We start from the raw sequence: 23,147 nt of genomic DNA, 5'->3' as shown, positions 1-23,147 counted from the left end.
ATGATTCTCTTAAACTGACCTCCAAATGTAATTTATTTTACTTAAATCAAGGGCGGTCAGAGAAAAGCTTGTGTAGATGCGTATTCCAGAATGTGTTGACTCTTGTTCTTTAATCTCGTTTAACGTATCCTATCTAATACACCTGCAAAAGTGTTTTTACCACAGAATCCTGGGAATGGTTATTTCATGGGGGACAGTAAACTCCTTCACCTACCCAAACTTTTCATTTCACACATCTCTAAGCTTATTATTTTTGTCACGATTTTCTGGCAAAAAATGGCACAACATGTCATCAGGTTTTAGAAAAAACTAGTAAATCCCTGTGCACAGCAGCGCAGTGCTTCTTCTAGGTACCAGCTGGTGCAGGATAAATCTGTCAAAAGTTCAAAAACTTCCAGCACACACTAGATTATCAGGATTGACACAGAGTTTATTCAAAAATGTTTAAAAACAAAAGGAGCGAACAACGCGTTTCGCATGTTGCTTCATCAGATTCGCTCTTGATTGTCATCAGGTGTGTGCTTAAATAGTGAGGGCAATTAACAACCAGACAATCAATGATTGATTGCTGTTCGCTACTTTTGTTTTTAAAATTTTTTGAATAAACTCTGTGTCAATCCTGATATTCTAGTGTGCGCTGGAAGTTTTTGAACTTTTGAATGTCATCAGCTTTTGTTTAGGAAGTCAAATTTCTATTCTGCTACTGTCTCTTGTTCATCAATATAAAATAATAATTTTCCTCAGGGCCTCCCAGAGACCAGGGGCCCAAAGCAACTGCTTACATTGCTGAATGGGGCTGACTGTGGGCTCACATGATGAACTGTGTTGGCCGTTCCTAATAAACAGATCTAAAGTCGTCATTTTTCTGTTCAAACGAAGGAGCTGATTTCTCTGGAAAAGGCAGCGGAGTCACAGGGCCAAGCGCTCGCCACTACACAGAGATGTCTGTTTCTCTGCCCACAGCTACACCCCTCAAATCTGCATCGCCCATCTGCCACTGACTGGCTCATCCCTTCAGCCACTACTGGTGCCAGACAGGGATGAAATCCTTCGCCTGCACACAGCCAAGCCCTCATCTCTTTGCAGAGAGGATCACAGGCTACTCCCCAGTATCAATTCCAATCTGATCCTCTGAGCAGGAACACCATAAGTAGCTTATTTCCTACACTAACTCTGATGGCCCCTGAGTCCACTCGATAAAGAGCTCGCTCACTGATTGGCCAGATAGGTCAGGTGCGACACGGTTTGAATCAAACTCAGCACACTTTGGGTTTTTAAAAAACGATGGCTAACAGTTGACCAAAACGCTGAATAAATATCCTGTTATCAAACGTCTTATGATTTCAAAAGGCAGCTATATTCTCTGTTTATTTCCACTGCCAACAGCTTTTAGAAAAACCTCAAACCTAGCAGATGATGACACGAACAAGTCACGCCTGTGTAAACAAAGCCACAAAACCCCACTGTTCTCCAAAAACAACACATAACACATCAGTGAACCTCCACACTGTAAACCTCAGTCCATCCTGGGCACAATATTTTAATGTTAAGTCTACACAGAAGATCCAGACTGTTGAAATGACCTAAAAACTTTATGTTAACTTGACACTAAAACTCTTCACTGTGAGTTCGACATCATTTATTTATCTTACTATATAATGACGAAAACTCTGTCTGTGTGTCATGTTTTTCCTATCTGTGCAGCCGAGCACCGCAGCACCTCCACGGACTATTACATCCAGACGGTCCCGGTGTTTCCTCCGCAGGCTCCACTTCACTCAGCTGCCCGATAAACCCGCTGCTTCTTCCCACTTTAACCTGAATAACAAACCAGGGCTCGGTGCTCCGGTTGGATCCAAACGGAGAGCCGGGGCTAGCTCAGAGACTAGCGGAGGCTAACTGGCTGTGCTTCCCTCCGGTCATGCTGCGGCTAACGCTCCGCTAGCCGCTCCCAGCTAGCTCCGGTTTGTTATTCAGGTTAAAGTGTGAAGAAGCAGTGGGTCTGTGGGGCAGCTGAGTGAAGTGGAGCCTGAGGAGGAAGCACCGGTTAGCCCCGGTTTCACTACAGGCAGATTCACTCGCTACAGGGGCGAGGAAATAAAACCTGAACAGCCAATCAGAGTGATCTCTCTCACCGACAAGCTCCGTCGCCGATTCAACATGCTCAATCGGCCGAAAAGCTGCCAACGTGCCAAAGTGCCGACGGTGCGGGACACACCGCAAAAACTAGGCTGACAGTCGCTCACCGACGGCCCGACTTTGGTCGACGGCCGACCGTCAGCTTGGTGTGTCAGGGCCTAAATTCCTGGAGGAAGTGATACTGACTGATTCTGTAATTCTGTGAAACCGCCATCTTTTCCGAGACCGTTATTGTACCGTGAAAATCTTATACCGTTGCAATCCTATATATGAAAATTCCACAAAACATGTCTTCAGTTTATTTAACTGAACACAACAGATGCCTTAAGGAGAAAGTTTGGGAGCTGCTGCTTTAGAGCACCAAACTTTGGATTATTCAAATGTTGAAAACAATTGAGAACAAAATCGTTATTTACTTCTGTTTCAGTAAGGAGTGTTAAAAACTACAGTGACCAGCTGCTTCAAGAAACTGCTCCGCCTTCTGCAAAAATATGTGATCACTGATTAAAATCGTCTTTAGTAGAAACAATTCTCGCCACAGACAGGGTAGTTAGAGAGTGTTAGGTTTTGGTGTTTTCACCAGATTTGTTGTCAAAAATATAAAATCCGGGGCACCCAGCAGCCCGGTGGGTAGAGTGGGCGTCCTGTGCATAAAGGCAATGTCCCTGCTGCAGCGGTTGTGGGTTTGATTCCAGCCTGCAGCCCTTTACTGCATGTCAACCCCCCTTCATGCTGAAGTCTGTCCTGTCTAATAAAAGCAAACCCCGAGAAAATATTCTTTAAAAAAAAAAACAACCCATAACATCCAGAATACTGCTGAATCAGAAAACACTGAGGTTCTTCACGCCTGCGGTGATGTAACCCAGCGCTGTGTCACTGTACTCAGTGAGTAAAGAGGGTCGTGTCATCTCAGGAGGTAACGGCAGAATTAAAAGTCTATCTTTTACACTGCTCTAACAGGATTTATTGGCCATAAAGATAGCATCATTTAAGTCATGTAGAATCAGATTAAACGCTCTGCTCTCCCGGGGCCTGCGGGAAATGATGAAATATCATCTTCACTATGATATTATCAATCGAGCCTGTCTACGTTTTTTCTTTTCTCTGTGAGGGACATGCAGTAAATAACCAAATAGATGCAGCCGGTCTGATACGGTGACCATGCAGACGCACAGTGTCTCCATTTGAGGGCAAAACCAACTAGGCAGCGGCTGATGCTCCTTTGTGTTTGCTCTATCTCATCTCATTAACCTGGAGTATTGTCTGGCTCAGACCTTTGTGATATGAAGGACAATAACCTGCCTCTTTTCCTGGAGCTTGTAATGGGAAGATAACGAGGGACGCTTGTTAGTTATTCTCTCCACCCTCTTCCAAAGTGCAACTTTCGTCCAACCACAACAATTAAACAGCTCCCAGATTGTCAAACGTCTCAGTGATGAGCGCCACACCTCGGAGCACCCACCACAGTGAGCCCCCCCCTTCCCGCCATTCAACCATCCACCAACAACTCACAGGCAGAGAAATGTTTGCAAGCAGCTTGTTTTGTTTTTTTGGCAAAGTGCAAGGGCTAATCCCAGAAGAAATCTAGCTTCGCAGGACTATAGGCCACTCAAAATGTGAAACTTCAACACCTGCAGCACAGACAGCATTTAGAGGAGGCCATTTTGTGCCCCCTGTAGCAAACTGTGCTCAGCGTTGGCTCGGCTCTGCTGGCTGCAGAGAGAGGGACAGCTCGTGGCAAATAATAAGTCACATCTTGACATTAACATCTTAAAAGCTGCCAGTGGGTGAGACGAGGGACAGAGACTGCTCTCTGCTCAGTTCATTACCACAAGCTTTCCTGGGAAAGTATCTAATGATGCCATATTGCAGCAAGTTCATGAAGAAAAAAAAGCAGAGGGAAGCAGCTTTTAGTTTTAAGGGAGGAAGAGGAAATTAAATATACTGTTTAATTTCTCCTGTTTCTGCTGCTTTAAAACATTTCCCGTCTGACGGCGTCTCAGGGCTCAGCTCCCTGCGGACGCCACTAATCAAAGAGAAAAAGAAGGGAGAATTTCTGCTTCGTGGTTGTCTGACAGTGACAGCCACACAAACTGCAGTTTACATCCACGTCTGTCCAGGACGAAGGAATCAGATCAACGACTGTGTAAAAAGTGTGACGTTAGGAGATTTATAAAAGCAGCTACAAGCAGTTAGCGGCTAACTCAAAGAAGAAGAAAAGCCGCCAAAAACGTCCACAAACTGGGGAGACAGTGACATCCAGGAGCTCCTCACCCTCCGAACAGAGGACAAGATCAGTCACCATATAACAGGGATGGAAAATTCTTGTCTTTGTCATCAATCAATCCATTTTCAACCGCTTATCTGAGGCCGGGTCTCAGGAGCAGCAGGCTGAGCAAGGCACCCCAGACGTCTCTCTCCCCAGCGATACTCTCCAGCTCCTCCTGGAGGACCCCGAGGTGTTCCCAGACCAGATGAGATCTATAATCCCTCCAGTGTGTTCTGGGTCTGCCCCGGGGCCTCCTACCAGCTGGACCAGGAGGATCCTGATCAGATGTTGAACCACCTCAACATGAAGGAGCAGCGGCTCTACTCCGAGCTCCCTCCAGATGTCCGAGCTCCAGAGGAAAGTCATTTCAGCTGCATGTATCCCCGATCTTTTCCTTTCCGTCACTACCCAGAGCTCATGACCATAGCTGAGGGTCAGGAGGTTGAGGTTTGCCATGTTATACCATTGTAACTGTTTAGAAAGTTCTGCCTGACACATTTTATATGTCACACTGGACGCCGACGCCGTTGTGTCACACACCATGCTTTCTCTCCAGAGTGATTTGCTGCAGAGGTTGGACGATGTATCATCATATATGTTGAGGATGACAGTGGGAAGACAAACGAACCCAAAGGACAATACAGGCCAATCGGAGGCAGAGTAGGACGTTGTCTGCCTTCACCACAGTCAGAAGGTTACATGACTTCATTCTGCATCATAGTTGGCCATGTTTTTTAGTCAAATGGGTTTTTTGGAGGGATTTTTTCGAGGACAAGGACACAGGGTGTCCTCTATTGTCAAGTCCCCTGAGGCACATCATGATATGTGGTTTTGGGCTACATCTCAAATCAAATGGAATAAAATCAAATGGAAAACCCTCCATGCAGTGGTGAAGTGGGGCCTGTGGCGGGCTGCTGTGCAGTGCCTATAAAAAGCTGAGGCGGCCACTCCGAGCTGTGGCTGTTTGATTCTGCAGCAAAGTGCGACCAAAACAAAAATCTGAGATTGTTTAAGTTTGAGCAGAGAAAACCTGCAGCCAATCAGCAAACAGAGTTTTAGACTCCTGCGACACGTTGACCTGTGTTACTAAGAATTTCTTCCCACCTGAAACCCATGAATACACCTCCTGACCGACAAGCGGCGAGCCCGGCTCTGCCTCTGCTTGGTGTGTCTTTGGTGTAACAGGCTGTCGAAGAAACAAGCTTTCAGTTGAATGGGACATTTTATGGACTAGTGGGGCTTCAGTATCAGTCCCCAGCAGAGGTACAGCTATGGAAGCTTTCTGTGGTTTTACCGGACCTCTCCGACACTGACCTGTGTCTGTGCAGTGAAATGTGAGGTGGAGAAACACACATGAATTCAGATATCACATGGTCTGTGATACATATCTGTTATACGCCAACATATTAAAGTGACCTGATCTGACTGGAGAAAGTGATGTCACATTTGCTGGTAATGTAATGGTACCGAACCCAAACAACCACCTTTAGCATATGTGAACAGCTGCACATACATGAAGAGTGAACGCCACGCTGCCTTTAAAGCCGAATTTCATTTAACTACCAACTGTTGCAGCACAGAGAGACTAATCAATCCCTCCAGTGACTCAGAGTCTATATAATCAACACCAATAATTCAACAGCTCTGTTTACATACACTTTCATCTCCCGCTGCAAACAGCTTCATTGATTAACAGTGGGAGTTATGGGCTCATTTCCCTGATTACAGCTTAAAGAAAACAGTGGACCTGTCTGGAAGTGCTGATTGGGCCTCAGCCTGCGATAAACACACATCCGCCGGAGCACGAATGAGTCCCATGCTTTTGCAGACTCCACACTTTGTCTTTGTGGTGCGGCTCCCGATCCATCAATGGAGGTGAAGTGGCTGTTGCATTAGCTTCTATTCCCCATTCCCTCCCTGTACTTTATCACAGTGATGCTGGATCAGATCATATATTAAAAGAGAGTAGATGAGATTAGAGGAGCCAGGGAGAGAGAGAGAGACCCAATTTAACCCCCGCCTGTTCTTTATATGAGATGTATTAGTTGTTAATAATGCTGTAAACAATACAGCTCTCAGAGTGTCAGGGGGATAAACTCCAGTACAGTATGTTTGCATGCTGGTGACTGGGGGTTTCCACTGTGAGAGAAAATCAAAGGCACCAGTTTCTAATCTTGTTTGTGCTGTAATGAGTCAGTGCTATCAAACAACATGAAGTGATTGTTTCCATGATTAATCAATTAAAGGACACTTTGTTCACAACTGTCTACGTGTGATGTCTCAACAGAAGAACTTCCTGTAACAGATGCTTCTGACAGTGTGTCAACGGTCCTGTTTGTATCAAAGGAAGAGTTTGGACGTTTTTAAAGTGGGGTTACATGAGATTCTTATCTACAGTCAGAGATTACAGCCCCGTCTCCTCCAAACCCTTTAAGTCCAGCACCTCTGGAACCAGCAGTAAGCCTTCAGACATGGTACCTAGACCCTCGGTGTGTTCAGACAGTCCTCTTAAATGTGGGCGGGGTTGTTGTCACTCACTGCTCCGTCCAGCACTCGCTGTATTTCCTCATCTGCGGTGACACAGATGGAAGTCTGCACCTGGTTTATTGTCCACAGAACGAGGCTGCACGCCCACATTTTCACAACAAAATAGAACAGGCTGCAGTGAGAGTCTCTCTCCATGGGATATTTCAAAATAGCAGCTTTGTGCATTTAGTCCTTCTCAGGCAAGCTCAGGGGTTTAGTGTTGCTGTAGCCCACAGGAAGTGAGGATTAGAATATATGACCTTCACATAATCCGCTCCAAATGAATCTATATTTTTAAAGTCATTACTAAAAGTGTGTGTCATATAAAAACTAAAGTGATGGTCAAAGTTGTCACAGTGAAATTTAAGGTGTGCTGATGGATTCACATCATCAACTCATGCATTGAGTAACATTACAAGTTAACGTTCCACCTTAAAAGTTGCTGGCAGTCGGCCCAGTGAATGAAGTTATTTTTTTCTCTTTCATTTTATAGTTGTAGTTTACTGATGTATGAACAGAGGTTACATAAAACCAGAGTGAGCGTCCTCTACTGACCAATCAGACTGCAGGGTTTCTAGCTCCACCTTTTAGTACCAGATCTGTGTGCTAGGTACCCCAACAGAGGGGGGACCAAACATGGGGACGCTAAGGAACGCTTCTGTTGGGACCATCCACAACTTTACACTGTGGAGACGGAAACAATGAACTGAACCATAAAAACACCTGTGTGTTATCTCTGTGTATTCTTGTGCTATTTCCCTGTTTTTTTCTGACAATGCAGACGATCTAAAAGTTGAAAACATTTGAGTTAGTTCATCTCCTTCACCTTTGCCTCAGTCTAATCCAGCGGTTCAAACTTTGGTGGCTTGTGGCCCCTTTAAATGAAGAAATGTCTCCTGACGTGTGACCCAGGTGGAATGAATCTACGAGCTGTGAACAGTTCAGCTGAGAGGTGATTTTGTCCTCCTGAGTGTTTCATTTGAATCATTACAGATGTGAAGGTTTACAAGGAAAGAAAAGTCTGAACTCACTCTGTGCAGCAGGAATAGAAATGTTCTTATTCTTCTCCTTTTATCATCTCCACCCTCAGATTGATCTTGTAACCCTCCAGCCGGTCCTGACCCCGGCTTGTAAAGCACTTATATTAATTATTTACCAGAGCAAATTATTCTTTATAGTTCCTCCCACAAACACATTTCCTTTCCTCTAAGGTCAGCGTTTTAAAATCAGGATGCTTGAAGCCTAACACAGGTTTTATAAACTCCTTCTTGTTGTGGTCACTGTGTGAACAACCCGTCCCGTTTTCTGACCATCTTACAATCAGCTGCAGGGAGGGTCTGCTAATGTAAATGAGAGGTTATGGTTAATGCTTATTTTCTAATTTGATGCCTCAGCAGGTCTGTGCAGTTTTCACTGAGCTGCACGGACACTATGAGTCTGATAATTAGACAGAGTAGCTGTTTTGTTTCACTTAAATGTTGAAGAAACTAAGAGATGAGACGGTGATTCAGAGGTCAGAAAGTGGGCCGCAGTGCTGCTGCATTTATGTTCACTTTTAAAGTTACTTTGAACCATACTCAGAAGTCAGGGAACAAACACTCTCAAGACAACATGGATGAAGAGGATGGGTGTAAGGACACACAGATTATCCACAGAGAGCCTCCGACCTCTAGGGGCCTCCAAATCCTCATCAGCTGTGGCCTTATCCTGTTGCTATTTTTAAATAATAATCAAACCACATGAGTTATGTGAGTGTGTGTGTGATGAAACACAAACCAATGAATGCAGTTATTTTGGAAGTACTATTTGCAAATAAAGCCCCGTCATGACAGCGGGGTGAACACGCTAATTTTTTGCTGCTTTTCCAGCACAATGCAGTGACACGCCGTCACAAAACCTTCTGTCTCTGTCCAAGCAGCGTTTAGTCATCTTTACAAATAAGTCAGCACCGAGTTTGAAAGAGAGCCAGAATAATAACAAAAAAGTGACCACCTCCATGCTTATTTCTACTGTTTATTAACCAGTTTTCCAGTGCATTCGTGACACTGAACGTGACACATCAGCCGGTTTTCCCACACTTAAAAACCTGCATGTATGCACTAATTTTGGTGGAAAATGGGTCTAAGAAAATTATTGGTTTGCTGGCTACAGTGATAACTTTGTTGACGTAAACTACGACGAAAATTGTAAGTCAGCGCCCTTTTTTCATGGTGAAAATGAGACTATGATGAGCTAAAAACAGATCTTCGATCTTCGATCTCGAGCACAGTACTCATTAAGATACAGGGGAGTACAATTGTGGAACATGAACCATTACTTATTATCTTTGTCAGTATATAAGACGAAACTAAAAACTGCTTTGATGACCACAAGATTCTATAACTGAATAACGCCACGTATAGGGTGATATGCTTCTGCCTGCCTCAAGATGTAAAATGTTATTTTATATTTTTATTCTTATTATAATCAATTGTCCACTTTTGTTTATTGTTTGTTATCGTGTATGTTTTGTTTTTCATTATTTTTTGCATAGTTTGTCTAGGTGAGGTTTCTTAGCATAACCCTGTAATGGGTTTCTCTCACCTGCACATGCTATGTATGACTATTACTAGATTACTTCTATGTTCTGTTTTCTTATTTCATACGTGCAAATAAATGAAATGAAATCTTGTTAATAAAAACTAATTTGAAACTAATTTGTCTGAGACGTGACAGAAATGTTGGTGGTGGACTGTCGGACATGGAAAGCTGAGAAGGGCCGTGCTTGTAATGATCTTCAGATGCCTGATGAGCCACAGGCTGGTAAACTCCAGTAAATAGTCTGCACCAGGATGTTTGGGTTGGTGTGAGTTGTGAGCTGTAACTCAGCAGTATATAATCAGCCGTGTGTGTCTGACTGGATGGCAGAGCTGCTGAATGGATCTGTGGAGTCTGTTACTTGCAGCGGTGGCTGTTAGCAGCTAGCTCTGCTAAACGGCAGCGGAGCAAGCAGCCAGCAGGCGCCAGATTTTGCTTGTAAACAGCCCAGCACCATTCATTTTAGACATGAAGCATCTTATTTCACGATTGTTCAGTTTTATTCACAGACATATTCTGAGCCTGAAACATGTCTTTGGACTGTTGCTTCACCTCAGTAACATCACTGTTATGTGTTTAAGGATCCTGATGTGGTTAATGCTGACATCACTTGCAGTGACATCTGCTCTAGTCCTTTTGGGTTCTGCCAGTGTTGCATGTGTTCATAGAGCCAGCAGCAGCAGCGACCCACAGTGAGGACAGAAACAGAGGGCTCAGCAGGGACGGAGCACCTGCTGCAGCAAGCCAACACCGTCTGCAGCCATTTTGACTTGACCAGCAGACTTCACTTCAATTGGCTGTTGAAACAGGTGACGTGCTTTAAAACCAGCCGCCGGCCATTTGACCAGCTGAGTGTCAGGTGACACCATCTGCCAGCTTGAGTCGAGCTCAGCAGTATGTTTGTGTATGTCATTGAGCTTCACACTGTACGTTGATGTGCTGATAGTGTTGCTGCTGGCCCAGTAAAGTTGCGATCATGTGGTGTAAATCCAGTGTGACAGATGGTGTTAATATTGTCTTCAGGTTGTGATCACAGGCTGAAGCCTGTCAGTGTGAATCCTGAATAAACTACAGGTGTTTCCAACAGATAGTTCCCAACACACCTATAACCCCCCCAGAGGGTCCACCTATAGTCAGGTCGATGGCGTCTGTTTGTAGGAGATGTTAATTAGTTAGCAGAGAGGGATCGATATCACACGAGTGGTCGAGATATGTGTATGTTTTCTTGACTTGCTTGGACAATCTAGATTCAGCGATCATGTGGCAGTCACACAATACAAGCAGCTTGGTATGCACGAGCTTACCTGGCCATCGCCACTCCAAACACACATCCACCAACAGTCGACCAGAAGCCGATCCAACCCGCGTCCACCTGTGTGTCAGGAAAGAGGAAGAGGATGGTGGGGTAGAGCGGGAGGAGGAGAGAGAAAGGGTGGAGGAAACAGAATTATTCAGTGTTCAACATGCAGTGCGTGACTGTGAGGACAGAGTGAGACAGAGAGCAGGCACCAAGTGTCTGAGGTCTGCTGAGGCCTGTCAATCACTGCATCAGGTAAACACAGCTGCATATGTGTGTGTGTGTGTGTGTGTGTGTGTGTGTGTGTGTGAGGTTGTTGTCCTGATTTATTTACATGGATGTGAAGGCGCACGCTCGGCCTTAAACTCCAGAGAAAGGACGTCACGGCTGAGGGACTGCAGCAGAATCAGTATGAGGTAAAGTGCAGCACACGTGCGCGTGCACACACACACACACACACACACACGTAAAACCAATCAGTGTGTAGCATCCAGGCGAGAACGTCTCCGTGTGCCAATGAAGGTGTTTGGTTCCCATCAATCTCCCCGAGGCAATAACTCACATTCAACCAAATCCAACCAGATGGAGGATGAGACAGCAGGGAGCAGAATCTTAAGTAGGATCTGATGCTTTTTGCTTAATCATACTCCGCATCGACCTGTCATGAAAGTCTATAACGAAGAAAAGTGGACTATCAAAGTTATTAAATGTAAAATATCTTCTGGCTTACTAAGTGATGAATGTTAAAATGTCGTTATATTTTCTGTGTGGGCCGACCCGCCTGCAAGATGCCTGCCTGAATGGCCCGAGGCAGCTCGGCGAGGTGAACAGCGTCCTCCTCCTCCTCCTCCCCCCGAGTAAACGAGGAGGACCAACAATATTTGATTCACTTAAACCACCCACCACCCTGTGGCACCTATAACTGCTGCTTATTATCTATATAGGCTGCGCAGCGCCAATGTGAGGGTTTCTAAGGCGTGTAATGTCACATCAGTTTGTGCACCAATTTAGGAAGCTAAACACAAATTGCTTGCCAAGCCATTTCAATTCTGAGATGCAAATGACTGTGTTTCATGTGCGGGTGGAGAGTTAATTAACTGCAGTATTCTTAGCGCCTTGGAACCCAAAAAAAGGCCAGATTTGAAGCTTAATCATGTCTGCTATGTTGCGACTGTGTCGGTAAATTGGAGCTGACTGGTGTCAAGGTAGGCAGAGCCAGGACTCAAGGCTGTTGACACGTCAACGTGTTTGTTTTCACTAATTCTCTCTCTCAATCTCTTCTTGTAAGCCATTTTAAGCCAATAATCAAAGACCTTATCCTGAGCTTTGCTTCGACATGGTATTCCTACACCGACTCACATCATGTAATCCCAGGAAATCCACAAAACAGTCTTTAATAGGGAGGAAGTGCTGCGTCTGAAGGCAGAGCATGCATCCTGAAGGAGTTAAACAGAGCTCCAGAAGTTCACGACTGATTCTGTAATCGAATAAAAAAAAGCAATCAAACTAAAAGAAGCAGGACACGTTGGATCAGCCTCCCAGTTCTGTCAATTCTAAATGGCTACTCTCCATTAAGGGAACAATTGAGCGCAGTGAGGCACCTGTTTCCTGAGTCATATTCATTATGGCGATGCTGAGCTCTACACTTAATCCTCCTGTCTGCAGATCGAGCACATTTCCTCCAACACAGCTCGCACATTAAAACACAGGAGTGTCCTAAAAGATCCCGAGTCTCAATCAGATCCAAACTCAGGGTTCCTTCCTCTGTGGTTTTATAATGAATATTCAAAAATGCATCAAGCGTCCCCCCTAAATTAACTGATGAAAAATATGAAGATAGTCACTGCCCTGTGGTTGTATGACCCCGCCCACCAGTCACTGCCCTGTGGTTGTATGACTCCGCCCACCAGTCCATTCCGTGGTTGTATGACCCCGCCCACCAGTCACTGCCCTGTGGTTGTATGACCCCGCCCACCAGTCCATTCCGTGGTTGTATGACCCCGCCCACCAGTCCACCCTATGGTTGTATGACTCCGCCCACCAGTCCACCCTATGGTTGTATGACCCCGCCCACCGGTCCACCCTGTGGTTGTATGACCCCGCCCACCGGTCCACCCTGTGGTTGTATGACTCTGCCCACCAGTCCACCCTGTGGTTGTATGACTCCGCCCACCAGTCCATCCTGTGGTTGTATGACCCCGCCCACCGGTCCACCCTGTGGTTGTATGACTCCGCCCACCAGCCCACCCTGTGGTTGTATGACTCCGCCCACCAGTCCACCCTGTGGTTGTATGACCCCGCCCACCAGTCCAGTGTCTCTGACAGTCTCCATCCATGTCAGTGAAAACATGGATGCTTCACACACAGAAGATCTATACAATCAGCACAGTTTCAAGATTAGAGTCACCAATTCAGTATCTGACCAAATGTCTCCCCTTCTGTTCCTGAGATATGACGTTAAAACATGATGAGGTCACAGTCAAGCTGACCTTATATGGAGACCCAAAAATAAGTTTTAAAATGTAATTTTTGCAGCGTCTCTGCAGCCTTAAAGGTTTCGTTATGCAGACTGTTTATTTTTCTGATGACGACATTAAAGTTTTTCCAGGTAGTTTACATGGGAGATCAGTTTAATCACCTTTATTCAGATCTGCACAAGGCTTCTGATTGGATAGGGGGCGGGGCGGATGTTACATGTTTACGTTTACCGGAAGAAAACACTGTAGTCCTCGCTCTGGATAACAAGATGCTTGACGACGCCGTTCTTAGTGCCTTTTTCGGGCTTGTTTTGCTTATATTCTTGAAGCAGCAGTACGACAACAACCTTGTTCTGCTAATGCTTCATCTGTTGAGGAGGAGAAGGGAGGCAGAAGGTCGAAGAAGGGAGATAGAAGACCGTGCTGTGGCGAATGGAAACCGGTGACTGCAACGAGTCTGACTGCTCTATCTCAGCCCGTTGCTATGCGCGCTATATACGTCATGGCGCCAGAAGGGCAAGGAAACGAGCATGAGCGGAAAGACCGGAATGAACTTAACAAGTTCAAGTGCGAGAAATTCTTTCATTGGGAATTAGAATCAGAATATTCCAGCCCCTTACATCGGATTGAATTTTCAATCGTATTGGCCATTTTCATTCTGAATTATGTGTTTACAAGATCACTTTTAATAGGAATGAACTTTGATTATGAATGAAAAGGGAATTAAACTGTCGATGTAAACACACTCAATGACACTGACACATAACTAATTTGGCAGCCTATTGTTATAATGCAGTTGAGCAGAGCTGTTTTTCAGGCTGTGACGTACAGACGTAGAAGCAGCTCTGCGTAGGACTGTGTTCAGTTGCATGCCATACTTCTTGCCTTGCTTTCGGTGATGTTAAGCTCCCTCTGACGCTCTGGGGCAAGAGTCTGGAAACTCTCTTTTTTCCCCACACTTATCCAGACCTGGAAATGACTAAAATCAAATTCCGTACTTTTAAATACTGCGTAGGAACTCTACAAAATTAAGAGCCTTTATCTGAGTGTTGACCATCTTGTTCCTACTGTCCACAAACACAGCGGACAGAATGCTGTCAAACGTTACAGGACGGATGGACTGACTGAATAATTCACAATCTCAGGCACAGCACTGAAACAGGGATGGCAGTGAAACCGCTGAGACGTGCCCGTGTAAAAGAAAACAGCCCGACTGTTGTTTCTATTTCTGTTTTTGGGCAGAGCGTTGAGCTCAGTGTCTGCAGGGCTGGAGTCAGTGCGAGAGGCCTGGAGAGGCAGCACTCCTCTCTACTTACTGGGAAACACTAACTGGATGGAAGTGAACTCTTTCACTTGGAGCAGCAGCTCGCTCAGCAGCTCTAAAGGGGGGATATCCACCTGGCAGAGAACCACAGAGCCTCAGAGCTGTTTCTCATCTGAACGACTTCATACTCAGCTACAAGCTGCCCGGGCTACGCTACACGCCAAGAGAACTAAATCATCCTCAGGAAGTCATTAGGCGAACGCTCTCAGCTGCTCTGCTTTATCTACAGATTCTTTACCTCACATCAGAAACAGAATTAAACAACAAGGTTAAACTCCAACGGCCATGAAGAATTTACTTGACTTCCTGCCAGGAATGTGCACGCAGCTCTCACTCATGTAGACCAGGGGAAACTGGGAAAACTCATAAACCCTCCAGTGTTTTAGCTTTAAAAAAAAAAAAAAAAAAAGCTGGTGCATTTTTCCACAGCCGAGACAAAATCCACATTCCTCTGAATCTTCAGTTTGACCATCGAGTCACTGTCTCTGACTTCTGCTTCAGGAGGGGACCTCAACTTCTCTGGTCGAGGAGAGGTGACTCCTTTCACCATGGCAACATGAAGCAAACAAGTGAGACCCAAAGGTGCTGGAATCTGTATCTTACTCTTGTCTTTTCCTCACCTCGTGTCGTTCTCATGTGTTTGCCTCACATTCAGAATCAAGAGCTCAGGGTGAAAGGCTGTTTTTAGACACAACATTAAGCTCTAGCACCAAGCAGTGGTAGCTGCTGCTCACACTTTCCAACCATCTTAACAAAGGACACACCCAGTTTCATAAACATGCATTTTACAGACGCATCTGATGTTGTAACATTAGTCTTTAAATAAAGTTTGTTGCCTCTAGTTTGTGTGCTGCAGTTTACTTTGGAAGTCTCTCTGGATACTCTGAGAGCATCTGACAGGCCTGCTGTTCCTCGTGAGGTGGCTGAAGCACACTACGCCTCTTCCTCCCTGCTCCTCTGCCTCTGATTGGCTCACCCTGACATCCTAACCCTAACCACAACATATCTCACTTCTCCTGCCTAAACCCAACCAACAAAGGCAACGAGCACTTGCTCTCGTAGGAAACGCAAATTTGCATCCTCGACAGGTCCAGATATTTTGCATGCTACATATGTAGGGAGCATTTACGATGCATCGGCTCGCGTCTTTGAACAGTTCACACTTGAGCCCCAGTTGGCGAGCGCCAATCAAAAGCTGAGTGATATTTTGTCTGGAAGCTCCAAAAACTGTTGTGAAGCAGAAACTCAGTGCTAAAGTCGTGAGGAGTGAGCTTGGTATGAAGAAAACAGTTCAGTTACAGCATCACCCAGTACCCAGAAAATCACCACATCACCTCCTGCTGCTCCGTTTGCAAACCAGCTGATCCTCACGTGCCGCATTTACTCACTGGATACAATACAAATTATTAAACACCTCAGGCGCATATTTAGTAAACTCCTGAAGTCTCGGCCTGACAGCTATGACCGGTGTTGGGTCAGTTTTTGGCATGTTTCCTGTGCCATCATGGCGTCAACCAGGACATCTTTTAGGATCCTCAGCTGAGGAACGGACACAAGTTAGTTTCTCCCGTCCAGAGTTAGAAAGTAGGCAGTGATTTGTCTCGTCCAATGACAGCTGCTCCTGCTGCCCAACAGCTGCTCCGGTCAGTTCTCCATCAGTCTGCACGGCTGGCCCCAAAAAACAAGTGACAGAAGCATTTATATATTTTTAGGGAAGAACCCGGAAGAAACAGCTGAAAGAAAAATGCTGACAGAGATCAAGAGAGGGAGGAGAGGAGATGAAGAGATGTGGAGATAGACGAAGGATAAACGACTGCATGAAGCAGAGGTCGAGGAAAGTTGTCTGAACTTTGTAAGACTGAAAACAGCGTCTGACATCTGCAGCACAGAGGTCATTATTGGATATGAGTATGAGAGTGTGCAGCACCAGACCTGCTGCTGGAAGAGAAGAGACGGAGCAGAAAAGTTGGGACGGAAAGGAAAATGCAAAAACCTGAAACTAGGACAGACAGTAAGGGAAGGCCTGAGTTATCAGCTGAACATCGATGATATTCACCATGTTGACTGCCGTCTGTTAATGGCAAGAAAAGATGAGATTCACAGACGACAGTGGCCGATATTTCTCTGTTGTGTCACATCAATTTTGCACAGCCTAAAAAGCAGAGTGCAAAACTAACAGCATCCCGTCATGATGCCTTCAGGATGGAAGGACGCAGCAAACTCACCATCGACGTGTCAGGGGATGCACCCTATCTTTTCTCTGATAAGCTAAATTGCCAACAAAGTTAACATCAGCAGGAGGAGAGCTACTTAGCTGTTAGCAGCTGGTGGCTGGAGCTAACAGCTAACAGAGGTTGCACTGAGTTACATTTTGATGAGTTCAAGCTCTATTCAGTAAAAATCATTATTGTGTGAAGAGAAATTTAAACATTCTCATGGTGTGTTCAATATAGTCTTGTAAAATGTAGTTTTTGGAGAAGAAGAAACTTGAAATAAATCCAGCCGTTTGAAGGAGAAAATATTTGATGTTTTCACAGTGATATCAAACAGATATTAGAGAGGGAATTATTATAACAGATTATATGAAGTAAAAAGGCTTTGGAAGTAAGTAACTGCTTTTTTAAAGATATTTTTCTTGTAAAAGGAGGTTATATTAAAGGACCCGTGTCTGATTGAGGGGGGGATATATTGTCATAAACTGAATATATTATATTAATTTTCTTTAGTGTATAATCACCTGAAAATAAGAAGTGTTGTATTTTTGCATGTTTTAGCAGCCTCTCTGCAACGAGCAGCGTCAGAAAAACACTCATTTTCTCTAATGTGATTTACTGGTTTAAATCACCAGGTCTGTTTGTGTTAGAGGAGGAAACCTCTGCAGATAATTCGATTCCTGGTAAAAACCTCCTGAACATCTGGACCAAAAATAAGATGTGCATACACTAATAGTTATCAGAGAAAATAGGTCAGCAAACATTTGCAGGTGCTGGACAGGCGGGCTGGCTGCAGAGAGCTGCACAGTGTTCAGGGAAACACTGATGTGTAAAGCCTGATTTATGGTCCTGCGTTGAATCAACGACGTCGCTACGTCGTAGGGTACGGGGCTACGCAGAAGGCTCGCCGTAGCCCCCGGCGTAGACTGACGTGCACCTCCCCAAAAATGTAACTACACGTCGAGGCGACGCAGACCCAGCGCAGACTGGCAGGGCTGTGAGTGGTTTGCTTGGTAGCAACGCATTTCCAGTTCCGTATTTCCAGATTGCGCCATCCCCGCCATCTTTAAACAACTTCTGTTGCGATGTAGATGTTGCAGTATTAAGGCTCATTATATATATGCCATTATGCTCAACGTTCAATACGGATACGGATACGGCCGGAGCCGTCTGTCCATGCTCCCCGTTCATTTCTCTGTGACCGGAAAAGCCGGAAGCTAAACAAAGAATCAACTAGAGACGACGACAAGCACTCAGGAAAGGAACGCAGCCTCCTACCGCTCTGGCGGTGAATTGCACAGCGATGAAACGGAGTGACGGAGAAGTTCGAAGGGTTCACGATGGCATCACGGCAACAACGTAGCGACGTCGCTGAGTCAACGTAGGACCATAAATCGGGCTTAACATGAAACTACTTTATTAAGTATTTGTTTTGGAGACGAAGAGACCTCTGTGGATAATTCAGCTCCTGGTAAAAAACCTTTAGTTTCAGCTGGTTACAATCTGCATCACAACTAGATGCCACCAAATCCCCCTGAATGTTAAACACTGTTCCTTTAAAGGTTGTTCGATACGTTTTTATCAGGGGTGGAGGAAAAATTGATACAGCATAGTGTCATGATATTTTTGTGAGGCAATATCGCGTCATCACACAGTGCCAGGAAGGGGTGATGAATATGGGGCGGCTGGTGGCTTAGTGTGAAGAGCAGGCGTCTTATATATGAAGGCAGTGTCCTTGCTGCAGCAGCTGCAGGCTCAACTCCAGACTCAGACCTTCCTCTCTAATAAAGCCAAAATAATCTTAAAACATAAGTTATAAACAACAACAAAACATCAGAATGGGCTATCGACCAAACTGTTACTTATTCACTGGCGTTGGACACCATCTCTACAGACAGTGCAGATGAACCACGGCGGCTGGGAGTTGGTGCGTATGTGGGATGCATTACATCAGATCCCGATGTGGTCTGTGAGCACAAATGAAGGGAGCACGACAGGATGTGAGCCGTGCACTTAGGCGAAAAATGAGCATACTTGCATCCTGCCCATTTGGAGCAGGGTCTGGTGTGCACAGATAGCGCTAACAAGGAGGTACACTTTGTATCCTAACACACTGACGCAGGCTGCACACATACCCACACACACACACACACACACACACACAGAGCGACACTGGCACAGGGACAATGCAGCAATTACCAGCAAAAGAAACGAGGTGCGCACGTGTGTTTGTGAGCCCACCTGCATGTCACCACCCATTCTCACCCAAATGAACAAATTATTAAAAAGCATGAGGACATTAATGGAAAGTGTGTAATTGCTCTTTTGCTGTCGATGTGTTGTACACTGGCCTGAGGCTTTTACTGCACACTTTAAATTACCAGAGAAACAGTCAGAGTCTGTAACATTTCTCATGGATGGGAGAAAGATAATAAGCAGAGCACGAGAAGAGAGCGAAAAAACTCCAATGAAAATACACGGGAGTTTAGAGATGGAAGGAGGGAACAGGTCTATATATACATCACATCTTGTGTTTGTATGAAACGCTCATTTCTGTCCCTGAACAGCATCTTTCTGTGCTGTTTTTGGATCTGGCTGAATCAACAAAGCTTACAGCAGATAGGAAAACAGGATGAGCTAAAGCTGCGATTTGGGTCTGCGGGTTCATAGCGAGCTTAAACAAAAAAAAGACGCCGTATTTGCTCTTCCTCTGTTCAACTCCACGTTAAGAACAAACATCTCCACGCCTGAAGAACAGTCTTCTGCTGCACATTCGCACTCCTCCACCTCACCATGTTTAGATGCACGTCTACCTTGTTTCACTTCTTTTTTTAAGCTCAAAGTTTTTCCACCCAGGAGAAATCCTGTAACACAGCTCACCTCATTGCAACACATTTTTATTCTTAACACACTTTTTATCTTCTTAACTAGCGTGGATAAAAGAAATCAGGAAGAGAGGGAAAGGAATCTTTTGAGAACAAATGAAATCTAAGAACAATTTGGTATGCGCTCTGCTGCCTCTTCACTGAGGTTTAAAGATAGAGGTGTGACGATGAGCGTCTCATCCGCCGCTCTCCTGCGTGTGATCTCCTCTCCGCCAGCACCTGTCTGATGATAACCTTGAAAAGATTCTGCCTTTGTCTTTTGACACACTGCTGTGTCGAAACCTGGAAGATGCAAACTAGACGGAGCTTTTCCTCTGAACCTGCTCCGCACCCGCAGCCCCACTCAACTCCTCTTCCTCTCTGGTCTGTCTCAGGATGAAGACAGCGAGCAGGGATACAAACGATGGATTGCAGCTGATTGTGCTCTTCACAAACGATGGACAGAAGCTCTGAGGAGTTTTAAAGTTGAGATGAAATAAGAAATGTCTTTTTAACCCTTTCAGACCACACCTCTGAGCAAACTGTGCACCTGTGTAACAATATCTACATATAAAGGAAGAATCTCTGTCCCTCTGTCTGCCCTTCATTTATCCTGAGAGCTGTAGGTGGGTATATTGCTTGGAGGAGGAGGAGGTGCAGAAGTTGGTGCACTTTAAACACCCAACACGTTCAATATTAATTAACTTTGAATAAACAAGCGAACGGCGCTCTGTGCAGTGACGGGGGCGGGGCCAGCCTGTCTTGCTGAGTGTATCTCACCAGTGTTACTGACCATGAGTAGCCACAACCTGAGTGTGTTCTTCTTTCCATACTAACTTTTAACACTAGTAACGTTACCGCCAACAAAACACCTCTAATTAAATCCATGCTGTGGTAATGATTTCAAAGTTGGGCGATATGATAAAATAATATCAGGAGATTCCAGGGTATTTTTGCAATCACAATATTCTTGACAATATGACAAATTAGAACAAAATCAGTGATGCAGTTCAACAGTTTGCTTCAAATCTTCAGTAAAAACTAAAGAAAAATGATGATGTCACTTTAGTTTGTGAACAACAACAGTAACTCAAATTTAGATTCTGTTACAATATTAATATCACAACTACGTCACATTTAAAGACTGTCCCCTGGGATCTATCTATCTATCTATATATATATATATATATATATATATATATATATAACTCATCTCTGATCATCAGGCTGTAACCTGTGACAGGCTGTGAGGAGACAGAATCACTGTGCTGCTGCCAGAGGAGCCGCCGACTGAGTTCCCTCTGAGCCTACGCCACACTTTATTACACACTACTGAAGCTCCTCCTCTTTTTGGAACCACCGCACAGTCCATCACCATGTCACTGTCAGACATGCTTGTTGTTTCCATGAGTAACAGTACAACGTCAATATGTTAACGAGTCCAAATGGCATGAGTATCACAATATGAATTTTTCACACCATATTAAAAATTCTACCGATATTTTCGTTAACAGTATGATTTGGCACATCTGTAGCGGGCAGCAGCTCTGAGGACTGATCCTCAGTCAGCGGCTGCAGTGACTCGAATCCAGCCAATGCAAACCCCAACTCTGGAGGACGAGACAGTCCTGCCCCTCCACCGGATCAGCAAACTCTCAGTGTGTCTCAAATCACATACTTCCGTCAGTACACTTCCACGTAGTATGCTATGTGCACTATGTACTCATTGGCGTAGTGTGCAAATTTCGACAGGGTAGTGTTGTCTCAAACCAAACACGGCTGTTGTGCACTCACCAGAAATGACGACCACAAGTTAGCTAATTAGCATTCGCGTTATCGTTTGCGGTACCAAATCATTACAGACTGCTAAATGATCCCAATAAACACACTGCTGGCTTATACCCGACAACAGTATAGTGGTGCTTAGTGCACAAACACATGTATTTGTACAATGCAGCGACGTTCACGGTCGCACAGTCCTCGGCCGCCATTTCCTGTTTGAAAAGTGATCCCTCCCCTTCCGCTACGTGGCCAAGATGGCGACCACTAAGGGCGAGAAGTGTCCATAGTTCCACACTCAACTTTTTGACCGTTTTAAAATATTAAGAATAAGTACAGAAGAACGCGATTTGAGACACAGCATCTCTGTTGCTGACCGCCCCCACCTCATGCCTCAGCGCCATGGGTGCTTCCAGCTGCACTGCCCTCACGCTCTGGAACTCCCTAACCCCGACACATCCGACAGTCTGACAACGTGACATCCTTCAAATCCCATCTGAAAAACCCACCTGTTCAAAGTGGCTTATTCACATTCACGCTAACACTGACTCTGCCCTCCCTCCCCCCTTTAAACAGTCCTAGTGGTTTTATCCCAGCAACAATATGTTTGCCAATTCAGTCTCGTTACACAAGTCATTTAGCGCTCTGTAAGACGACCTTGAGTGTTCTGAAAGGCGCCTTTAAATAAAATGTATTATCATAATTAGATAGGCTTCGTCTCTCTCTATCCTCTTGCACCGTCGGGACCTCACTGTCATGACAAGGCCACTCCTCAACCATCATAACAAAACATCCCCAACGTTATACACCACCTGCTCGTCTTGTTTCACTCTCAATACTGAATCCAGGTCATCTCAAACTGCAGTTTCATCTGGACTTTAACGAGTGGAAACCAGGTGGATAGAATGATATTTCTTTATTTTCAGGTTTCTTGAGATCTCACTGAAGCAGCGTCTGTATGTTGAAGGACAGACAGTGTTTTTGAACTCAAGTGTATTCACAGGCGGGTAAAAGCGAGTTAATAAACCGCTGCAGTAAAGTTCATCTGTCTGGAGGCCTGTCTGCACTGAAATAGACTTCTCATGTTAGTTCAGGAGCTGTGGGGTTAATTATCCTTCAATATCTCCAATTTTTCAGAGCTGCTTTAAAATGCAATGTGTGCTTTCTGCGCATTGATGTTAAAGAGCATCACCTGGACAATAACAGGCATCGCTCTCCGGAGGAATTACAAGTTTCTGAGAGGTTTTTCAAGATGAAGAGAACGTTATCGGCTATTCATCCTTCTGTGGGTGCTGCTGTGAAACACGCTTAAAATGAGGAAATAACAAATGGTTAATCTACTTGAGCTGCATTGTTTTAACTGCAGAAATACAAGAGAAGTCTTTTTCTCTCATACTTGGTTACAACTCATCCACCTGAAGCTCAGGTACCATCAAAGATTGGCGACAAGACGAAACAGTTTTAGATCATTTTAGAGAAAAATAAGTAAATAAAATAAGTCTGAAAAGCTGCAAATCAGAACGGAAGTACAGAGAGTTGTTGACTGGAGATGATACGCCGTCTCATGGTCGTCACTTCCTGTTGACGTTACAGATCAGAAGCACAGAGAGTCATTGACTGGAGATGATACGCCGTCTCATGGTCGTCACTTCCTGTCAACCAGCAGCTTTTTACTACGTTAC

At 44.9% G+C, this 23,147-nt stretch overlaps 1 protein-coding gene across 1 annotated transcript in view; it reads right to left on the bottom strand.

The window, feature by feature from the left end:
- slc49a4 (solute carrier family 49 member 4) overlaps nucleotides 1-23,147 on the bottom strand; it is a 92,897-nt gene that overhangs the window by 28,895 nt on the left and 40,855 nt on the right. The window contains exon 6 of the mRNA XM_049594068.1: nucleotides 10,816-10,883. Coding sequence (XP_049450025.1) covers nucleotides 10,816-10,883 — 68 coding nt within the window. The remainder of the gene's footprint in view (nucleotides 1-10,815; nucleotides 10,884-23,147) is intronic.

This window comes from Epinephelus fuscoguttatus, linkage group LG13, assembly GCF_011397635.1.
Source record: "Epinephelus fuscoguttatus linkage group LG13, E.fuscoguttatus.final_Chr_v1".
Classification (NCBI taxonomy): domain Eukaryota; kingdom Metazoa; phylum Chordata; class Actinopteri; order Perciformes; family Serranidae; genus Epinephelus; species Epinephelus fuscoguttatus.
This window is presented reverse-complemented; position numbering and strand designations above follow the sequence as displayed.